The sequence below is a fragment of the Gordionus sp. m RMFG-2023 genome, chromosome 2 (assembly GCF_954871325.1).
Source record: "Gordionus sp. m RMFG-2023 chromosome 2, tfGorSpeb1-WG-v2, whole genome shotgun sequence".
In the NCBI taxonomy this organism is placed as follows: domain Eukaryota; kingdom Metazoa; phylum Nematomorpha; class Gordioida; order Chordodea; family Parachordodidae; genus Gordionus; species Gordionus sp. m RMFG-2023.
The window spans coordinates 46,540,911-46,560,603 of NC_088776.1; the positions used below are offsets into that span (position 1 = coordinate 46,540,911).

The 19,693-nt window shown below is 26.5% G+C and overlaps 1 protein-coding gene and 1 long non-coding RNA gene across 2 annotated transcripts; one reads left to right on the top strand and one right to left on the bottom strand.

Moving 5' to 3' along the window:
* Window positions 1-1,893: 1,893 nt before the first annotated feature.
* On the top strand, window positions 1,894-9,032 carry LOC135923564 (uncharacterized). Its single transcript, XR_010571246.1, has 3 exons — window positions 1,894-1,950; window positions 3,268-3,414; window positions 8,948-9,032. It is a non-coding gene; the product is annotated as an uncharacterized LOC135923564 (long non-coding RNA).
* Window positions 9,033-13,669: 4,637 nt separating this feature from the next.
* LOC135924387 (uncharacterized) lies at window positions 13,670-16,366 on the bottom strand. The gene is made up of 3 exons (XM_065459444.1): window positions 16,096-16,366; window positions 15,377-15,856; window positions 13,670-15,100 (listed from the first exon to the last, which is right to left on the bottom strand). The coding sequence occupies exons 1-3, from the start codon at window positions 16,364-16,366 to the stop codon at window positions 13,752-13,754; spliced, it is 2,100 nt and encodes a 699-aa protein (XP_065315516.1). The 3' UTR covers window positions 13,670-13,751.
* Between the last annotated feature and the right edge of the window lie 3,327 nt (window positions 16,367-19,693).

Consider the following 19,693-nt stretch of genomic DNA (forward strand, 5'->3'; position numbering starts at 1 on the left):
ACGACATTGTCACTACAACCCCTGATCTTTCCACAGAATTTGCTAAAATTCCTAACATTGAGTCTGGATTCACTTATTGTTACTAATCTATGGCCAATTTAATCATATCGTTTCTATATCTGGCTGTATAAATTTAATAACTAAAAATAAAACGGTGTTAAATATATATAACTAAATTATTTCTCTGACCCCATTTAATAATAGAATTTAACCTAGCTTGGACTTACTTGTTTCTGATAATATCAATGATGACTTGCCTGTTTTATAAGCAGAGTGTCCAACAGAACAAAACCCCGAAATCCGTTATAAGAATTTTTGAAAGTAAAGAACCGAAACGTTATAAATAATTTTCGAATCGATTTAAATCGATTCATAACAGCCTTTGAAATTATGTTTATTTACATAAAATGATTGGCATTATTTAAAAAATTTTTTAAAAAAAAAATAGTCCCAAATTATATGTTGTTTTTTTATGTTACATTTGATTTGCTATTTCTTATGCATGTTTTAGGATAAATAAATAAAATTCAACTTATTTTATTTTTTAAAATATTTTTAGATTATTCAGAAAAATAATTTGTAGGATGATTTATTTTAATAATCCAAAACTTATAAAAACCAGATCGAACAGAAAAGAATTCGTATGTATTTGTAAACCGAAACGAACCTATACAAATTCCTTTTAAAATAACCAGTGTGAATAACCATTTTAAAATTTCAAAATAACTGGAATGAAAATAATAGTTATATATACCTATCTATTGGTTCTACATCTTTTTATCCCTTTATATCCAGCAATTATTTTTACCTTACCCGCTCATTAAATCCTAAAAATTTGTACACAACCACCATTACCATAAGTCAAAGCCAAATTATCCGTTTCTTTTATATATTTTTTAAATTTTTAGTATAAAAAGTTGTAATTTACTACTGGAAAATCATTACATTATTTATATTTATTTCCCTAAAAAAAAAGTCTTATTTTTTCAAATCGTATACTAAAATTTTATGTAAATCTATAAAACCAGGCACCTCTACCATGGGTGAAGGGGAGGGGGGTATAACGCAAGATTATTATTAAAATGAGGTCCAAGGGGATAAAGGTAGGATATTTAATCATTTAAATTTGTGTTTCTTTCATTTCTTTTCTTTTTCTGTAATTTTGATTTTAGAATGGTTAAAAAAATGAGAAAAAACAAATAACTGGGGGGGGGGGATGGTGGTTTTTAAATAAAAAAAAGCAGGAATAAAAATATCTAAATAAATCAAACAAGAAAACATGTTTAAAAATATTTTAACGAATTTTGAAACATTCAAAAATTATTTATAAGATCAATTTTCTTATATAAATAATAAAAAAGTTAATTTTTTTTTCAATAAACTCAGTTTAACAAAATCAAACACTTATAAAATAATTATAATAATAAAACATTTCTAATAAAATATTGGTAGATAACATTTAAGAATGTTGTGATAAATTGATTGCATAAAAAATTTGTTAAAAAAAGATAAAAAACACAAGGTGGTTTTTTTTTCGTTTGTTTTTTTTCCCCTAAATAAACGGTTTTTTTAACGAACATTGTTAAAAAATCAGACCAATACGATATTTTATCATAGTAAGATTTTTTTGGCTTATCTTGCATTGGTCAATTATCACACAGATTAAACATCATAACATAATTAGATTAGGGTATAATGTGAGATATTTATAAAAAATGGTTAAATTCTTATGTTTATATAAAAGTTTAAATTGTTATTACACTACAAAACCCTTCAAAGCAATATTTTTAATTTTCTCTATAAATTTGAAGTTTTAATGCTCTGGAAGAAAACAAAAGCGAAGAATTTAAGCCTTTACTAATATATTGGGCTGTGTTTGGGGTTATCAAATGTATAGAATGGATTCCAGATGCAACTTTAGGCATTTTTTTTTGGTATTGGATTGCAAAAGTAATTATTATTATGAATTATTCGGATTTAAAAAAAGATTAAAATATACTACCAGACTCTTAAAAAAATAATACATTAATCTATGAACCTTCATGGAAAAAAGATCCGCTATATTCCTAATTTATAAGCATACGCGAGGTAAATAAACAAAAGATATTAGTAGGTAGAAATAAATCTAAGGAAAGTTAAGAGAAGAAATTTTTTTAAATATAGATAGTACAATAGTATAAGTAAAAATAAGCATATTAACTTTCCCCGTGGTACTGGTATCGATGAATATATAGTATATACAACGTCATTTGCTAACAGGGAAGACGGCAATAAGAATAACTTTTTTTTGTCAGAAAATAAAATTTCAAATAATTCGCAGAATGAAGTATTTTTTATAAATCGCTCTTCTTTAAAATTTATCTTCGTGGTTGGTATTAGATAAAAATTGATTATTAATATTATATTTTTGCAGTTTATAGCAAATATTAAAGAAATTCCTTAAAAAAGTTCTCATCATAAATTTTATTTCAGTTGGACATATAACATGCTATATTAAAAAATTAAATTTATTTAATGTCAGCATATATTGTCAATCTGGGCCACCTCTATATATTACACTTCTAAAGGATAGGAAACCATTTATTCATATGAATTTAGTTTGACTTATACTTATTTGTTATAATATAAGCATAATATAGAATTTATATTTTTTATAGCTTATAGTATATTTCTTGGCTATTTAGTAGTGAAGCAAAATCGCTACTTATGAGCCCATTTAATATCGACTAAGTTTTTTAGGCAGAATGGAAAAAAACTGGCCCAACCTGAAGCTAGAATTCCGATTTTTTAAATTATCCGACCCTTGAGGCTCAAATCGTTTTAAAGTTGGCTCATGTTAGACAATTGGAAGAAAAATACTAGGGGAAATAATTAATGCATCACAGTAGATGACTGCAAAATATTCAAGGGACGTGGATGGGCAGGCTAAAACTAGCCAATTGCAGATCTCTATATCTGAGGTATAGGTTAAAAAATATTTCTATTTTAGTATATAAAATAAATGCTAAGGCTTTCCTCTGTTTTCTATTGTCTAGCTCGAAATAAATCTAAGACCGCGTAAGCCTCGGAGCTAAATTGAAAAATTGGCTTAAAGGTGCCTTCACATCTATGATAAACTTATTTTCCATGCCTCATTTTTATAGTCTCCCCCTCGAGACTAAGCTTGAGATTTTTTTCCAATTTTGCAAGACTACTATGAATATCCTTTTATTTTGAAATTTACTTGGATAGGGTAATTTTTAATTAAAAAATAAAATTTTATTTTAGTCATGTCTATGGCTTTGGTGCGTGGGATACGAAAGAAAATTCCCTGGAGCTAATTGTATATATCGCGAAGGCTTAATGCCGCTCTATACTAAAAATTATGAATATGTTAAAGATATAGAAGCCACATGGGACAATGTTGTCTCTAAAGTAATGCTAAATATATTCTATCGAAAAATGAATAATCTATTACATAAATTATTCATTTTTCGATAGATGGCAAAGTGAAAATTATAGTTATTTTAAAAAAAATTTAATGATATTATATGTGATTTATCTTTTGAGCAATTACATCCAATCGATTCTTATTTAGATTAATAATCAATTTACTTTTAATTGAAGTTATAGAAAAAAAATAATAAATCAATTTACTTTTAATTGAAGTTAGGGAAAAAATATAATAACTAAAATAACATTTTTAATCAATTTTTTTATTAAATATAGATGATATAAAAATAATGACCATTGGCTTACCAAGGATTAATCTAGGGGGAGGGGGTGATAAATTGTTTTATGAAAAATTCTAATTAAATATATTTTTATTTTTCCGTAGTTATTTTATTATTTTGCTTTTTGAAATATATCCGTTATAGTTACCTGAACAATTGGTAACACTAATTCAGGCCAATTTTTTGTGGCTTTAACCAGTTTAGTAGAGTAGCCAATATAAAGGGAAAAATTATTAGGAACAAAATTTTGACAAACCTAAAAATTAAAAAGAGACCGAAAGCATTTATTCTAAAGATCGATGTTTATTGCGTAACCCTGAATTCTTAGTTAGCTCGAATTCAGTGTAGAAAAATACAACATATTTTATATACTTAGCAGCGAATTCGCATTAACTATGAATTCAGTTTTTTATGCTTGACAAGTACTTATTATTTTCTCAATCAGCCACAAAAAAGAAACTTAGTAGAATCAAACCATAAATGAGTGCTTAACTAGCAACATTTTTTTGTTTTGATCTGTTTGATAAATGATTTAAAGGGGAAAAACGATAATTGGCAAAATAAATAAAAAAAATTACAAAATTAACATCATGCCAGATCGGATAATATAAAAGTTTTAAATATCCTGTTCATGTTAATATTTAAGTCCTTATATCTTTCAATTTTTCAATTTTGCTAACTACAAAAAGATAACCAATAAAGCCAGCCAAATAAAAGCAAATATCAAGTCTTAAGCGTGGAGTCAGCCAAACTTCTATAAGTATTAACTCGGAAACTTAAATCAATAATTTGTAGACATTTAGTATATTTTATTGCTTTAACCTGTTTGGTAAATAGTTTTAAAAAAATACTTTATTGGCAGGCTAATAAAAATTGTCAAATTGGCAGGATCCTTCTAGAACGAAAAAGATGATAGCACTAAATGTCTGGGTGCTATAAGTAATGGCTGGTACCAGTAAACAGAAACTAATTATAAATGAAATAAAAAACCATGACGGTTGCCTTAGACTAAATCTTAAATATTGAACTTTAAATTGCGATTCAATAATCAAATAGGTTTAAATGTATATTAAAGTTTCTCTTTCCCCGATTCAAAATATTTTTGAATTTTATAATTAAACGATCTTTATAGATATTATTAAATCGACAAAATAATATCGATGAAAGTGATTGCGTTACCATTTTTGAGGGAGAGGAACACCATTTGTTTTATATATAAGTAAATGAGTAACGCGTTTCTTTTTCTTGAACTTTAAAATTTTTTTAAAAAAATATTTTTTATTTTATTATATATATTATTTATAAAATTTTATAAATAATTAAGACTAGATTTTCATTCAGATCAACCATCAAAGTTCTTCATTTATATTAAATTTATTACATTTTTGATTGAATTTTATACATTCAAGATGCTAATCTATATTGAAATAATCAGCTAATATTCATTATTATAATTTATTTAATCGGTACTTATATCATCAGATGAAGATGATCTAACTCTATCCTGCTCCAGTATGAATAATTTTTAACATAAATAAAAAAAATTAAGGGCTTTAAGTCTACACTTTGTAAGTGTAGATTGTACTTAAATTCAAATATTTCAACTTCGATGTCCAATAGCTCAAATCTAAAAAAATATATGAAAGTAAAAATATGAATTCAGATTATATTCTTAAGATGAAAAAATTTTTTAATGAGGATCTGAATGAAGATTCTTGTGAAGATGATTTAGTAAATTTTTTGATAATAAAGATTATTCTTTAAATACTTTTAATAAATTTCCCCAATTGAAATTATTTATTAAATATAATACAACCCTCCAATCCTCTGCTCTAGTTGAACTTATTTAGAACAGCGAAAGCTGTGTTGAGCAATTAGCGCTCTTATTTAGATCAAAATTTTGAAAATCAATTGTTAAAAATAAATAAAAATTATTACAAAAGGAACTTTACTTATAATATATTATTTTTGTAGAAAATAATAAATAAAAAGAAAATTCATATTTAATATTTTGTATATTTTTAGTAACGAGTAACGTGTTACTTTTTTTGAATAGCGAGTAACGCGTTCCGTTTTACAAACGTAACGAGTTTCTTTTTTGAAGTAACGTTTACAGTACTAGATATTATTCGTTCTTTTCGGTTTACTTAATAGATAAACAGATATGAATCTAAATCTCATATTAATAATTGCCAATCTTTTTAAAGCGGTATTTTAAAGCTTAGGCCAATATATAATTTTTAACTAGTATACATTTTGGTTTAAGGATTCATTCCATTTTGTCAGCAGTATAAATAATAAAGTTTTTGCAAAATAAGAAAATTTATAAAAATAGTTCAAGATTCAATTTATATCGAAAAAATATAAAAGCATTATTATAATAATTATAATAAAAATAACTATATAATATAAAAAATGTACTATCATCATTAATATAAAAAAAATCAGTATTTTATCGTATTTTAAAAATACTAGACTCGATGTCTCTAGCCGTAGCTTTGATACTTTTAAGATTGGCGATAGCATAAAAATTATCCAATAGACTTGTGAAACATTTGGTAAATATGAAATAAGATGGATTAGTTAAGTTAAAATTGAAAACGATTTCAATAGATAATTTTTCTTACCCTTGAGCGCTCAAGCTGGGCAATTTTTTAGTAAAAATTTGCTTTTAACTTGGAAATAGAAAATGTCGAACATATCATACGAATTATAACGTCTCTTGTAAACATTCCGTTTATCAATTTTTTATAATAAAATTTTTCCATGCTACATCATAAAATTTAATGTATCTATAATATTGTTTATTCCTAGATTTTTAGTATTTCTTCACTCACTTTTTTAAATAGAAGAAATTTCGGAAATAATCTTATAGAAATAGAAAACTATAACAATTTAAAAACAAATTTGCCTAGATATCAACATAAATGTATTAAAAAAACATATAATTTAACCTTAGCCGCCTAGGATGTTATCTTCTATTATAAAACAATTAAATTTTTCTGACATTTTAGCAGGGACCCAAACCGTTATTTATAACGGTTCAGTTTGGTTACGGCTCAGTATGTAAAAAATTATAATGGTTACGTTTTGGTTACGGTTCTTAAGAAAAAATCTATAAAGGTTCAGTTCAGTTCAGCTAATTGTAAAGGTTTATAATGGTTCATTACGGTTTAAAAAAAATTTTTTATTGAAGCAACACCATCGACTAATTTATTTTTATTATAAGCATCTATGAATTATATATAAAAAAAATATATAAGATTCAAAATAACATATCTTTAATTATTATTTGAACGCACAAGTAATATATTTTCTAATATAAATAGATTTATATTTGTTTGATGAGAGGATAACACAAATTTTAGCCCCGAAAAGGCCCTTTCTACAAAAACTTGTGTTGCGGGAACGCCAGTACTATAAGAGCAAATATTCAAATTATTTCCATTTCTAAAATAATACCGGTTTAACCTTTTTTTATAAAGGTTTTTTTTTACTCCTTCAAAAAATAATTATATCGGTTAGGTTATGGTTCAGATATTTATAACGGTTTATAATGGTTTAACGGTTCGTTACGGTTCACTCCAGGTTCCTGCTTTTTAGCATGCCATTTACAAGAATTAACCTGTTTATATTTTAAATATAATAAGTCGAAACAAGACAGCCTAAATACTTTTTTTTCTTATATATTAAAAAAAAAGAATAATAATCATAATATAATCTTAATGATCAGGGAGATTCATCAAGGCAAGATTTATTGAATATTATATTAATTTTTTTCTGTGACAGATAATTTATAATCTTTTAAAAGATAATTCTTAGATTTATGCTAACTTCATATCTATCTTCTAATATGGAAATTTCTTTTAAAACTTATTTAGATGTAAATAAGATCGATTAAGAAAAAAAGACTATTATATCAATCATAGTATATAAATTATATAAAAGAGGAAATACATTTTAAAGAAAAAAATTCCAAATCTTAATAATTTATTCTAAAAATTATTCTCTTGCAAAAAAATTGATAAAAATAACAAAATACAAAAAAGCTTAAAATATCATTAGTCGATCTCGATAAAATATAAGATATTAATTTTTAAAATTATAACATAACAAAACAATATCTAAAGCTACGTACAAGAATAAACCAATGTACACCAAATTTTGTGAAAATATATATAATTTTAGTTAAAAAATTTTGACTTATATTTTTTTTCAAAAAACTGACATGTACTACAAAAGGGATTAATTTATTTAACATCTTTGATATATATTTTTTATCAAAAATTATACAACTATTTAAGTATCATTATATTCATTATACATAAAAAGAGTCGTATATGTTATACATTATATTTGTTATTGTTCAGCGTCGGCTCAATTTTACACGTTATATATATATTATAAACACGTAGCGCTAATTTCTTATGAAAATTTTTAAAAAAATTAATAATTATTTAAAATATGGCTAATCTAATCACTTTTTTTAATTTTTAAATTTTTTTTATTTATTTTAGGGTTTTGCCACAAATAAAATATTCAAATTGAATAATTCAATTTAAATGAATAAGTTTTAAAAAATCAGAAGATGGAACCAAATGACAATTAATATAAGCGTATTTGCTATATCAGTTTATTCAGCAAGTAGTGAGCGGAATTTTTTTTTTCTAATATCATGAGAGAAGAACTATCTAAATATAAATATACTCACTTGATTCTCTATTATTTTTTATCAACATAATTGAAAATTGGGTTAAATCAATATTTAATTTTTCATATTCATTTTGTCATAGAACAAAATGGGTATTTAAAATTATCAGAAATTCTGAATATTTTAAAATTTAACGCAGGACATTATAACTGGAAGGAAATTTGCAGAATAAAGAAAGTATTTTGAGTACCATATCAGATATATTTTTTTTTTCTTTCATAATTAAGTCACGATTAATTTTATAGGCTAAAAATGAATATCTTCATATGACGAAAATTTAGTTAAACTCTAAATTTTTGTAGGTTGATATAATACTTATAAAAAGTACCACAAATAATTAGCACAAACCACCTCTACAAAGTGGTCAGAAACTAACCCTCACCCCTTGAGGTTTTATTTTAATTTCAAAAAGTTTTCGCGTTTACATTATTTTTCTCACGTAGTATTACTAATGTAAATAGTGCTTAATCTGAACCAATAAAATAAATATATTATGCTTCATTTATATATATATTTTTTTTAGTTATTTCTATTCAGCAAAGAAAAAATAAAGATTAAATGAGGGGGGAGAATACGATGAAAAAAACGAAAAATCTACAATATTAAAGGCTCCTAATACATTTTATTATACAACATTTTTCTTAACAGATTTAATATAATTATTTGAATTTTATTTTCATACTAAGGACAATGATATGATTATTATACCGATATAATGCTAAATAAAACATAATGTAAAATTTCTTTTATTCGTAAATCGTAATAAGATAAGGATGATGGGATTTTTTTTTATTGTAAAATTTTATTTATGAAGAAAATAAAAAAAACACATTAATAATAATAAGTGATTAATTTATGAGATGATGTTCAAATTCATCTTTTTATATCCGTTATTTATCCGATTCTAAATATATTAACTTAATCTATAACATTAAATAAGCGCTATTAATTTATAGCGAATTATTTTACTCACAAATCCTTTCTAAGCTGCCGCAGTGTTACTGCAGAAATTAATAAATCAGTTTTTTCGAATACTTTACAAATTGGTCACACCTATTGTTGGGCAAAGGATAAAAGTTTACTAGTTTGCTTTATAGGTGTGCCGACGAAAATTCTCTTATAATTTAGAGAGTTAATTTTTCAAAGGTGAGATATATTTTTAAAAAAACTTCTGAAATGATAGTTTTCGAATAAAAACTAAAATCATTTTAGCCGGCTATACTCAGCTATAGTCACGACTTAAGACCGATTTTGATTTTAAGACGTCTCTTAGTTATCATGATTCATGTCATAAAATGGCGTGAGAAAAATAATTAATAAAAGGCCAAAATGATAATATGCCTAGTATTGAACTATATATAAGAGTTTTAAATAATTATTGTAATATGACTAAGCTATAAAGCATATTAATTTATTCTATGACCAACCAAACCTTAATTTATAAAATGTATTCTCATATTTAAAATTTCTAAAGGATTAAAGCATGATTTCGCAATATGTATATATACAATAATGAATAATTAGGAATAATTTAAGTTAAGATAATGCACAAATAAAATTCCATATAATTTAAAGATGTTAAATTTATTGTGCAAATTAACATTAACTATAAATATTCATATTCACCACTATTTATTTAATTTAAAAAAAAAGGATAGAATAAATATTATAAAAGATGCTCTAGCTAAAATATTACTATATTACTTAAAACATTAGGTGCTCTAGTGTTGTTAATTGGTTGGTTGTATAAAACCAAGACCCGGGGTTTTGGTCTAAAAATCGACTAAACCAGCTCTGAGCACGAACCCCGAGCACAGACCCTTGGCTCAGACCCGTGGTCGGACCCTTGGTTTAGACTCTTGGTTCAGACCCTTGGTTCAGACCCGGAGTCCAGACCCAAGGTCTATTTACATTCATTTAAAAACATAAGATATGATATAAAAATGAATAATAATATCAAAAATATAAATAAGAGGGGCGGGGAAGGAAACATGGAGCCGACTCCCAAGCTGATTTTATATAAAAATTTTATATATTTGTATATAAAAGAAATCAAATTCATACAGAATTATACAAATTATTATTTTATCACCAGTTTTAAAAAATTAATCTGTTAGGGGGGCTCATTATTCTTTTTTATTTTATTTTTTTTGTTATTTTTTGTTATTTTTTAATGATTGGTTATTTTTTTATTTTATTTTTAAATTAATATATCTTATTTTATTTAAGATTTTTTGAAATATTAAATAATTTTTTAGCGTTTATATATGCGATTGCTTACAAATTTTTAAGAGGATGGAAGTTAACTTTAGGGGGGGGGGGTGTTAATTATATAAATGAAAAGCAGTTTTATTTCATTAAATCAAAATGTAGTATTAAATAACGCAATTTCATTAATTTAATCGAAATTATATTAATAAATTTTCTAAACTCTTTGTTTTTTCCATATCGCCAGTGGCCCCTACACTTTTTGAGCGAATGAAGCAGAATACCCCCATGAAAAGTATCCCCCTCCCTCGTAAAAATCATAATTATTACACCCATAAATTTCAAAAATAATTTTTATTACATCAATTTTTAATATATAATATAAATAAAATGCAAAAAATATATACTTTATAAATATTATTTTTAAATTAATAATTTAGGTAAATTAGGGGAAGAGAAAGCGAAAGAATTTATAATTTCATCAGTATTTAATTGTTTATTTTTTTCATGATAATATGGTTAAATTATTGACAAAAGAATCTTTCATGGTACTGCGAAGTCTTGTTTTAATTAATTTAATTTTACTCATGACTCTTTCGACAGTACATGAGGTTGAGGGAATGGTTAATAAATATTTATATAAAATTCTTAAATTAGGGAAAGCAGAAAAATTTAAAAGTAAACGAAAAGGTAAAATAAATGAATAGTTTTTCCAATCTGAATCGTAAGTCCCTGAATTATCATCATCATCAGAAAAAGCTAAATAATGTATTGGTAAAAATATTTTAATTAAATAAATTTACAATTCTCAGAATCTGACAAATCTTTAGATTCATGAACCTCTAGGTCATGAGTAATAATTACATTCCCCATTTTGGCCATCTTATAAATATTGTTAAACTTCAAAATTTCTTCGAAAATTTGACTTGAATTTAAATTGTAAAATTCACAGATATCCTCGATATCTTCTTTAATAATTGATTTTTCTGCCATTCCCTTTGGCGTAAAAAATGATGTTTGATGTAAAAATTTCATGGAATCATCATTAAATCTTTCGTTTAACTGCATAATAATTAAATCGAGTGCAGCATAAAACACACCTATTTTAAAGCTAAAAAAATTCCTATATTTAATGATGAAAGTATATAAACCTTTCCTTTTTGGATTATAATGTTTGAAGTCTAGAACTTTCAAAATCAAGAGGTAGATTTCTCTCCTTCATAAAGCTATTTGTCCAATTTTGAGTAACATTCTTAAAAGCTACTATTTCAAAGCTTTTCTTTATATCGTTAATATTAAGCCCACCATGCCTTTTTCTAATGTTATCTATCCATTTATCATCTCTTATATTATGCCATTTGCAATTTTTTATTAGGCATTTATATTTTTTTTGGTTAATATTTTTAGGCATATATTAAAATTGGAAAAATAATTTATGACAAGAAATCTCGGATAACAAATTTACTAAACATCGACCAAAATTTCCGTCAATATATATTAAATTAAATATTAAGTTGGGGGGGGGGGTCCTTATTATTACATTTATAAACCAGAAATCACTTGATCATGGTGGATCTAACAAAACAGTAAAAGAATTAAAGAAAATTTTTAAAAAAAAGTACCCTCACTCAAATTTACTGAAGCAGTTGGTTCGGAACCCCCTCCCCCCGCCCTACACCGTGGTAGGGGCCACTGTTTCAAAGTGTTGTTACCATTCATCCCTGTAAAATTTGGTTTTGATTTATTTTTTTACTATATTTTTTTAAAATTAAAATTATAAAATAATATTTTATATTTAAATTAAGAATTAATTTACAATATTGTATAAGCCCGCTTTGTCTATCCCACACCCATTTATAAAAAATTTTGCACTTCCATTGTTTAGATTTTTTTATCCCACCCACTCCCGCCCGTTGCAGGCATCCAAATTGCGTTTTAAAATATGATAGTGTTACAAATTTAAAGTTAAAAAAAGGTAGCTCAGTCACTTCGATTAATTGGATTTAATTTAGTATATCTATATATATATGTATATATATAATATAAAATGTTATGGATAATCAAAGAATGGAAATTTTTTTTAAGATATGCCCCCTAAGGCATCATATTTGTAGCCATCGAAATTTTATTATTTTCTTATTTTATTTTATTTTATTCTATTTCATACTTATACATTTTGGAAATGAAACTTTTTTAAGAGTGGTTTAAAATTTTTATTGGCAAGTGTATCGATTTGGCAATCTATATAGCGGCTTGGGCCTAATGAGTTATAAATTTGTTTGCAGGAATGAAGAACGGATTATCACCTTAATTATTCGGACCTATTTTCAACGTATACATCTAGCATATAGAGGGATTTCCAACTAAACGACCCCCACTCACCTTTCAACCTTAATTGTTTTATGGAAGTAAAAATTTCTAAGTTTGTTTAAGCTACCTTCTTAATTTTTCATATTTTTCAAAAATATAAAAATTATTATGATAAATAAAATAATTAATAAATTAGTTGTTAAGGGATCTTTTGATAAAAGCTTTGACATAATTTATTAAATAATTGGACAAAATTAAAATTATTATAGTATTATATAAATAGCCATTAATTATTTTTTTATACCTGTTATATCAAAAAAATAAATTTTAATAATAATTTTTTATGATTGAATTAATAATTCTGCCAAGAGTCAAAACTATTTATATATACTTTGGATTCATTGATTCAACTTTATCTCAAGAGGGTCTAAAATTCAAATAAAATTTATACAATACGTTAATTCCTTATGAGAAATTGGCCTGCAAAACATAAAATATTTACTGCAGAGGAATGGAGAGGGGGAGGGGCGATTTTTATAGTCCGTTTTATAAGACTAAGATAATAGTTAATATTCTTTTCAATCTCCATAATAATTCAATGATATGCATTATTTTAAAATATTCACGGTGCCTAAAAATGAATTAGTTAAAAAAATAATAAAAACTTCTTTTAAGTTATTCTAAAACTATATAACATATTTTATTTATGATAAATTATTGGTGCATTGTTCGCACGAAACAAATTTTAAAATTAAAGATGAATCTTACTTAGTTCAGAAAATAGGGTTAAATTTTTTTAAAAAATATATCTATTCATCTCGAATGAATCTACCATCGACTTTGATTTCAAATGCCGCCCCATTATATGGTAGAGGGGATGTCGATGTGGCATTTTCTTTGGAATTAGAGCTACGTTTAAGGGACGAAAAGTTTATTTGCTTGTGTCGTGACATATAATCTGAAGGCAAGGCTCCTATTATTTTATTAATAAAATTTCCATTTTTATGAGGGGTTCTATTAAACAAAGTTTTGTGTCTCCTATTTTTCTTGGTAGCATGACCAGGTGAGTTGAACATATTATTAGTATCATTAGCATTGTAAGTATTATTGCATTCGTTGCAATTCGTTTGTTTATAGGGATATTGACGACTGCTGAAACGTTGATTATATTTGAAATAGGTAATGTTATTAGAAACAAGTTGTGATTTTTTTGAACGGAATAAATGTATTCCACCGCGGAATGAACTCAAAATGTCTGCCAAGCTCTGCCTAAATTTTGGATTCATAAAGCAATATGTTATAGGGTTGCAGCATACTGAAATGTGAGATATAAAATGGAAAATGATGGAGGTTCGCGATGGATTTAAAAGTCGTTTTAAAGACTCTGGGTGATGCATTAACCAAGTATTTATTACGTAGAGGGGTGTCCAACACAAGAAAAATTCAATTACTATGACACAAAGCATCTTTATAATTTTTTTTTTGGTTTTCAAACTTTTTGAAAATCCATCTTCAGTCTTGTATCGCCTAACTACTGCATTAGATGTCGAGGGGATGCGGGCCATATGTTTTTTTATCTTTTTAAACGATGGTAACACCTCGTGTTTCAAATTATAATCATAAGTAAAGGATGCTTTAGTGTTAATAATTTTATTGCTATGAGTAACTTTGAGGAATATATTGTGTAAGGGAGTCAAGTCGGAATGGGTATAATTTTTCAAATTTGAATCAATAATTGCCTTATCGTGAGGTAGGGATCTTCTGGTTGTCAAAATAATTTTTGGCTTATAATAATTTTGAGGATTGGAAAGGGATTTGCTCCAAAGGCGAGTTTGTTTTAAATGATAATCGAATACTTCCGTGGTACTTGTTAAAATCTTAGTCTTAGAACTGTTGGAGGGTTTTTTTGAGGAGTTTTCATGATACAAATTGTTCGTTTTGTATTTGTAATTCTTTTTACCTTTCTTAGTTATAAAAACCTTTATGGGATTTGTATGAAGGCTTAACCTATTATTGGGCACGTGATGTTTTTCCACATCGTAACTTCGTTTTGCCAACGTTTTATCCAATTTCTCCTCAATTTTATTGCCATATCTCTTACTGCAATTTAATTTGACAAGGGGAGTGTGATTCCAATAATCCTTCTCATCATGTTTTGCTAATATAAATATTAAAAGTATATAATTAATAGACCAATATTTTCCTACTAAATGATAAAATAAAAATGATCTAAAATACTAATTCTCTTATATACTAAGATTGATTTTAAATATGGGTGCTTAATGATGTGTTTCATTGTTAACTTAAAATATTTAATAATTTACATTTAATAATATTTGATATTAAACTAAAACATATCAGTAACTTAAAAGGAGAGGGGATTTTTAATATCCGTTTTATTCACCAAGTTTTATAATAAATTTCTGGAAATTACTTATAGTTTCATGAAATTTTTTTTCGTATTTTGCAGCTTTCCATAATCCCATACATATTTTTGAATAAGCATAAACCATTATTATTAAAGGAAAAATTAATAAGGAGAAATTAAGGAACCAATTGAAGAAGCCTTCTACTTTTGAATTGGGCCATATCTCACGGCAAGCGAAAGTTTTATGTTTAATGTTTTGATATTGGTAATTCGGGTGATAAGATAAATTCACATTTTCCGAGAAGTTTGAGCTTTTGCTGAAACTATAAATCGGCATTTTTACAATTTCGACATTAAGCAACTTTAAGCCACTGACTAACAATATAGGGAGAGCGTTTACGATGGACCAAATCCAGACCAAGAGAATGATCTTTAAGGAATGAGTTATAGTTTGCCACCTTCTAGAAAATAATGGCTTACAGATAGCAAAATAGCGCTCTAAAGATATGGTTACTAATGTCCAAACGCTAGAGGATATAGATAAAGCTTAAAATAGAATTATTATAGTGTACAATTATAGTATATATTTGACAATTTAGTTAGGTAAAAATACAATGATCTTTCATTGGAGCCACTTTCTATGATATTGCCGACTTTCAAATGGCTAACATAATCTTAAAGACTTTGTATAAGATTGTAAAATATACCTAAATTTTTAAAACCGAAAATAATCCTACTTCTCTAATTTTATATTAATAGTTTAAGTAAATGTAAGAGATGCTCACCTTGTAAAAACAGGATAATTTTGCACGTTGTTATATCGAAGATAAATTTTTTCAACAAATATGCCATCAAAGTGATGGGCATGCACATAACGGCAAGAATCAGATCGCTAATGGCCAAATTGATCAAATAAATATTCGTTATAGTATGCACTCTTTTGTGCTTTAATAAAGTTACAATAACTATCGCATTTCCGAGAACAGCCAATATAAAAAGTAATCCATAAGGGATAATGATCAGGAAAGAATTCAAACCAATAATTTTATTTAACATGATATTTTTTTTTATAAAAAATTGTTAATAAAATAAAAAAAATTTTATCAAGACAAAATATTGATCCTATTCACGGAAAACATTTGTTCTTTATTATTTTTTATTTGTATATCATAAAAATCTCATATATTTACATATCACCACAATCACATTAAATTTATTTATTATTTGTTGGTCCTCGTTGATATGTATTGGCATTTTGATCCTGCCTATTAAACTGAGCGTCAAAGCTAGTATGACTGGTAGGTAAAAAGTTAGGTAAAGCTGCGTTGCCCTGATGGCTAGCCAATATCCCTCTGTTTAATAGGAATTGGATAAGATTTGGATTGTTAGGGTCATATGCGTTCGAATCGGACAATCCTTGACTTGGTAAATTGGGGCCATCAAATGATCTGGAATTTTGGATAGTGGGAGGAATGTTTGCCCTATTATAAGATGTTTGAAAAGATTGTGGAGCAGTATCGTGAGCAAACGGCAAATGGGGTCCATTATTTTGGTCAAATTGGTCGTGAGATACTCCGGGATAATTATGCGTCAAATGGTCTTGTTGCATGCCTAAATTGTTAGCTGAATTTAAATAGTCAGGAGGAGGTTGAGCATAAGCTAACGATTTTATTCGCTCATTTAAATTATTAGCATATTCATACAGTCTAGGGTCAATAGTAATAGGGCGAATAATAGGGCCACTTCGCGTGGCTTCCCCTGTGTGGGTATAAGTAGCCAATGAGGGGGCAATGATGGGTTTATAAGTTTTTACGATGTAATCTTTGGCAAATAATTTAAGACCCACTTGTTGTTGCTCAGTGGGTATATAATCCAGACTTTTAACCGAATATTGACGTGGTTCATATCTATAACTATTGACAGGATACTGAAAGTAGTTATACCTAACCCCGGTGCCAGTATACATCTTTGGTACAACTTGATAACCAGGCACCAACTCTTGAGCAACGTTCAGCTTTGTTCCAGACATTATTTGTTCTTTAGGCACGTAGTTCAAGCCATATTGGGTGATTAGATGGGGGTTATATACGACAGATTTTACTGATTTCGTATCAGGAACGTATTCCAATTGAGTGGCAGTGTGAATAGTTGGACGGTAGGCTAAACTTTGTATAGTCTTTTCTGTAGGGACAACTTTATAACTTTGAACTTGGACCGGTTTTGGAATGTAATCTACAGATTTCACCTCCTGCACTTGAGGTACTCTGAGTACTCCTTGCATATTAATTGCGTGAGGAACTAGGTCTAGTCTGCGAACATTAGTTACCGTCGGTTGCAGCTTGTAAGATTTGTAAAAATATTCAACTGGCTTTTCAACATAACCGTGTATATGGGCTACTGATTGACTATAATCTGAATTATCATAAGGCAAAATTGGAGAAACAGGCAGTATAGGACCATTAGAGGGTAGGTTAGCTAAGGACGGAAATCCTCCGTAATTATCACATGTTGCTTCTTTAAATAATAAAACTAGACTTACCCAAGAGTATAGATATCTGATGTAGGATTTCATAATCTGATTAAACTAAGTAATTAAATTCGTCTTATGGAAAATAATATATCATTTAAATTTCCAGGATTAATAATAGTAAATAAGCAAATAAAACCATCTATATATACATTAGCCTGTTAAAAATTAAAACAAAAATAATAATATTATAATTTAATTACAATTCAAATTAATCCTAAAAAAAGAATAAATATTCAAATTTAAAGCTCATAAATTATTAACCTTTTATATGTAAATGATCATTTGCATGTTAATTTGTCTAACCATTTTTTTATATTTAATGATGATTTATTTTAACCAATCCATTGGTATCACTCATTTAGCACCCAAAAACATTATAAGAACCATTACCACTGTGAAGGATCATAGTCTTCATTTAGCACCCAAAAACATTATAAGAACCATATCTAGCCAACTTTGGCTATTCTATGATAAGGTTCCATCCTTCCCTTCTATATATATTAAATTCTTATGGCATAATCGGGCAAAATCGAGGACCGGAAAAGTAAAACGTTAAAAGCAGGGTAAAACATTAAAAACCGAAAATTATTCTCGTTAAAAATTTTAAACTTAATTTGATAAAAAATATTTTAAATCTAAAAAATTGAAAATAAAAATTTTTTATCTAAAAAAGGGAACTCTTTTATTATCACAAATGACTATATATATAAAAAAATGTCAAACTTATTTTAATATAAAAAAAACCTATAATACAAATTAACAAGTTACTACATTAGTTTTTTTTTAAAAACCACAAAACTTTTTTTATATCTATTTGGATATAATACTTTTTATTAAATTTTCAAAAAATTTCAAAAAATTTTTAGAAAAAAAAAATGTGAATAAAATTGTTAAAAATTATATTTATCCTTCATTAAACTTAAACAAATTTTTTAGAAAGAATAATTTTTTTTATAATAAATAATTTTAAATAGAGGTGTATATTATATATATAATACTTTACTAATTACTAAATAATACATAGTAATTTTAGTATAAAAGTAAGCATCGAAACGTCTGGAATTCTGTTTTTGACAAGTGGGAGATTAGAATTGCTTTATAACAAATAATAAAATAATGATGTCGATTTTTTCAATTTTTAGTACATCCTAGTCGGATTCGTTGAAAAGTCGATTAAAACAAAATTTTAATAGATATGACTAGTGAAAGTCAACGGTGATCCGGTCCGTAGACCGGGATCAAGCCAATTGATGGACCGATCTTTTTGAGGACCATAGTTGGGATCAGTCTTTTTATTTTTTAAGCCAGACCGGTCATTTATTAATGTTTAAGTTTGTTTTACTATTCAATTGATATAATTTTTTACATATTTTTTTGTCTATTTTATATTGTTATTTTTCTAGAGGAATTATTTTAGTTTTTGTAAATATTTAGTTAATTTTTATTTTGCAATACATTTTATTAGTCCCAATAAACAAGTAATAAATTAGGTAAAAACAAAAATATTTAAAAAAAAGACCTATTTTGGACGGCTTTATTTAGAAAAACGGTCTGGATCAATTTTTTTAATGACAGTGGTCCGGTCTAGAGTGCATCAGTTCGAACCAAAGACCGAACAGTAATCCTCACTAGATATAACCAGCATTTGAGAAGTTATTTAGATGTACTGGATAAAATATATAATAAAATACAAGTATGTATATTTGTTGAGAATTTGATTTAGAAGTGATACCTCCAACTACCACTTAATAATCGTGTTGCCCAATCACCTAACTATGGCCAACTTCAATACGGATTAGCTTTGCCTAAAAAAGGATTTGGACCTTAAGCTTAAGAACTTATAAATTGAAACA

Coding starts and splice junctions, on each gene's coding strand:
- LOC135924387 (XM_065459444.1), bottom strand. CDS start 16,366: ATGTTAAATAAAATTATTGGTTTGAATTCTTTCCTGATCATTATCCCT. Junction 15,857..16,095: donor AATTATCCTGTTTTTACAAG/GTGAGCATCTCT, acceptor TTCTATTTTAAG/CTTTATCTATATCCTCTAGC. Junction 15,101..15,376: donor AAAATTTCATGAAACTATAA/GTAATTTCCAGA, acceptor TATTTATATTAG/CAAAACATGATGAGAAGGAT.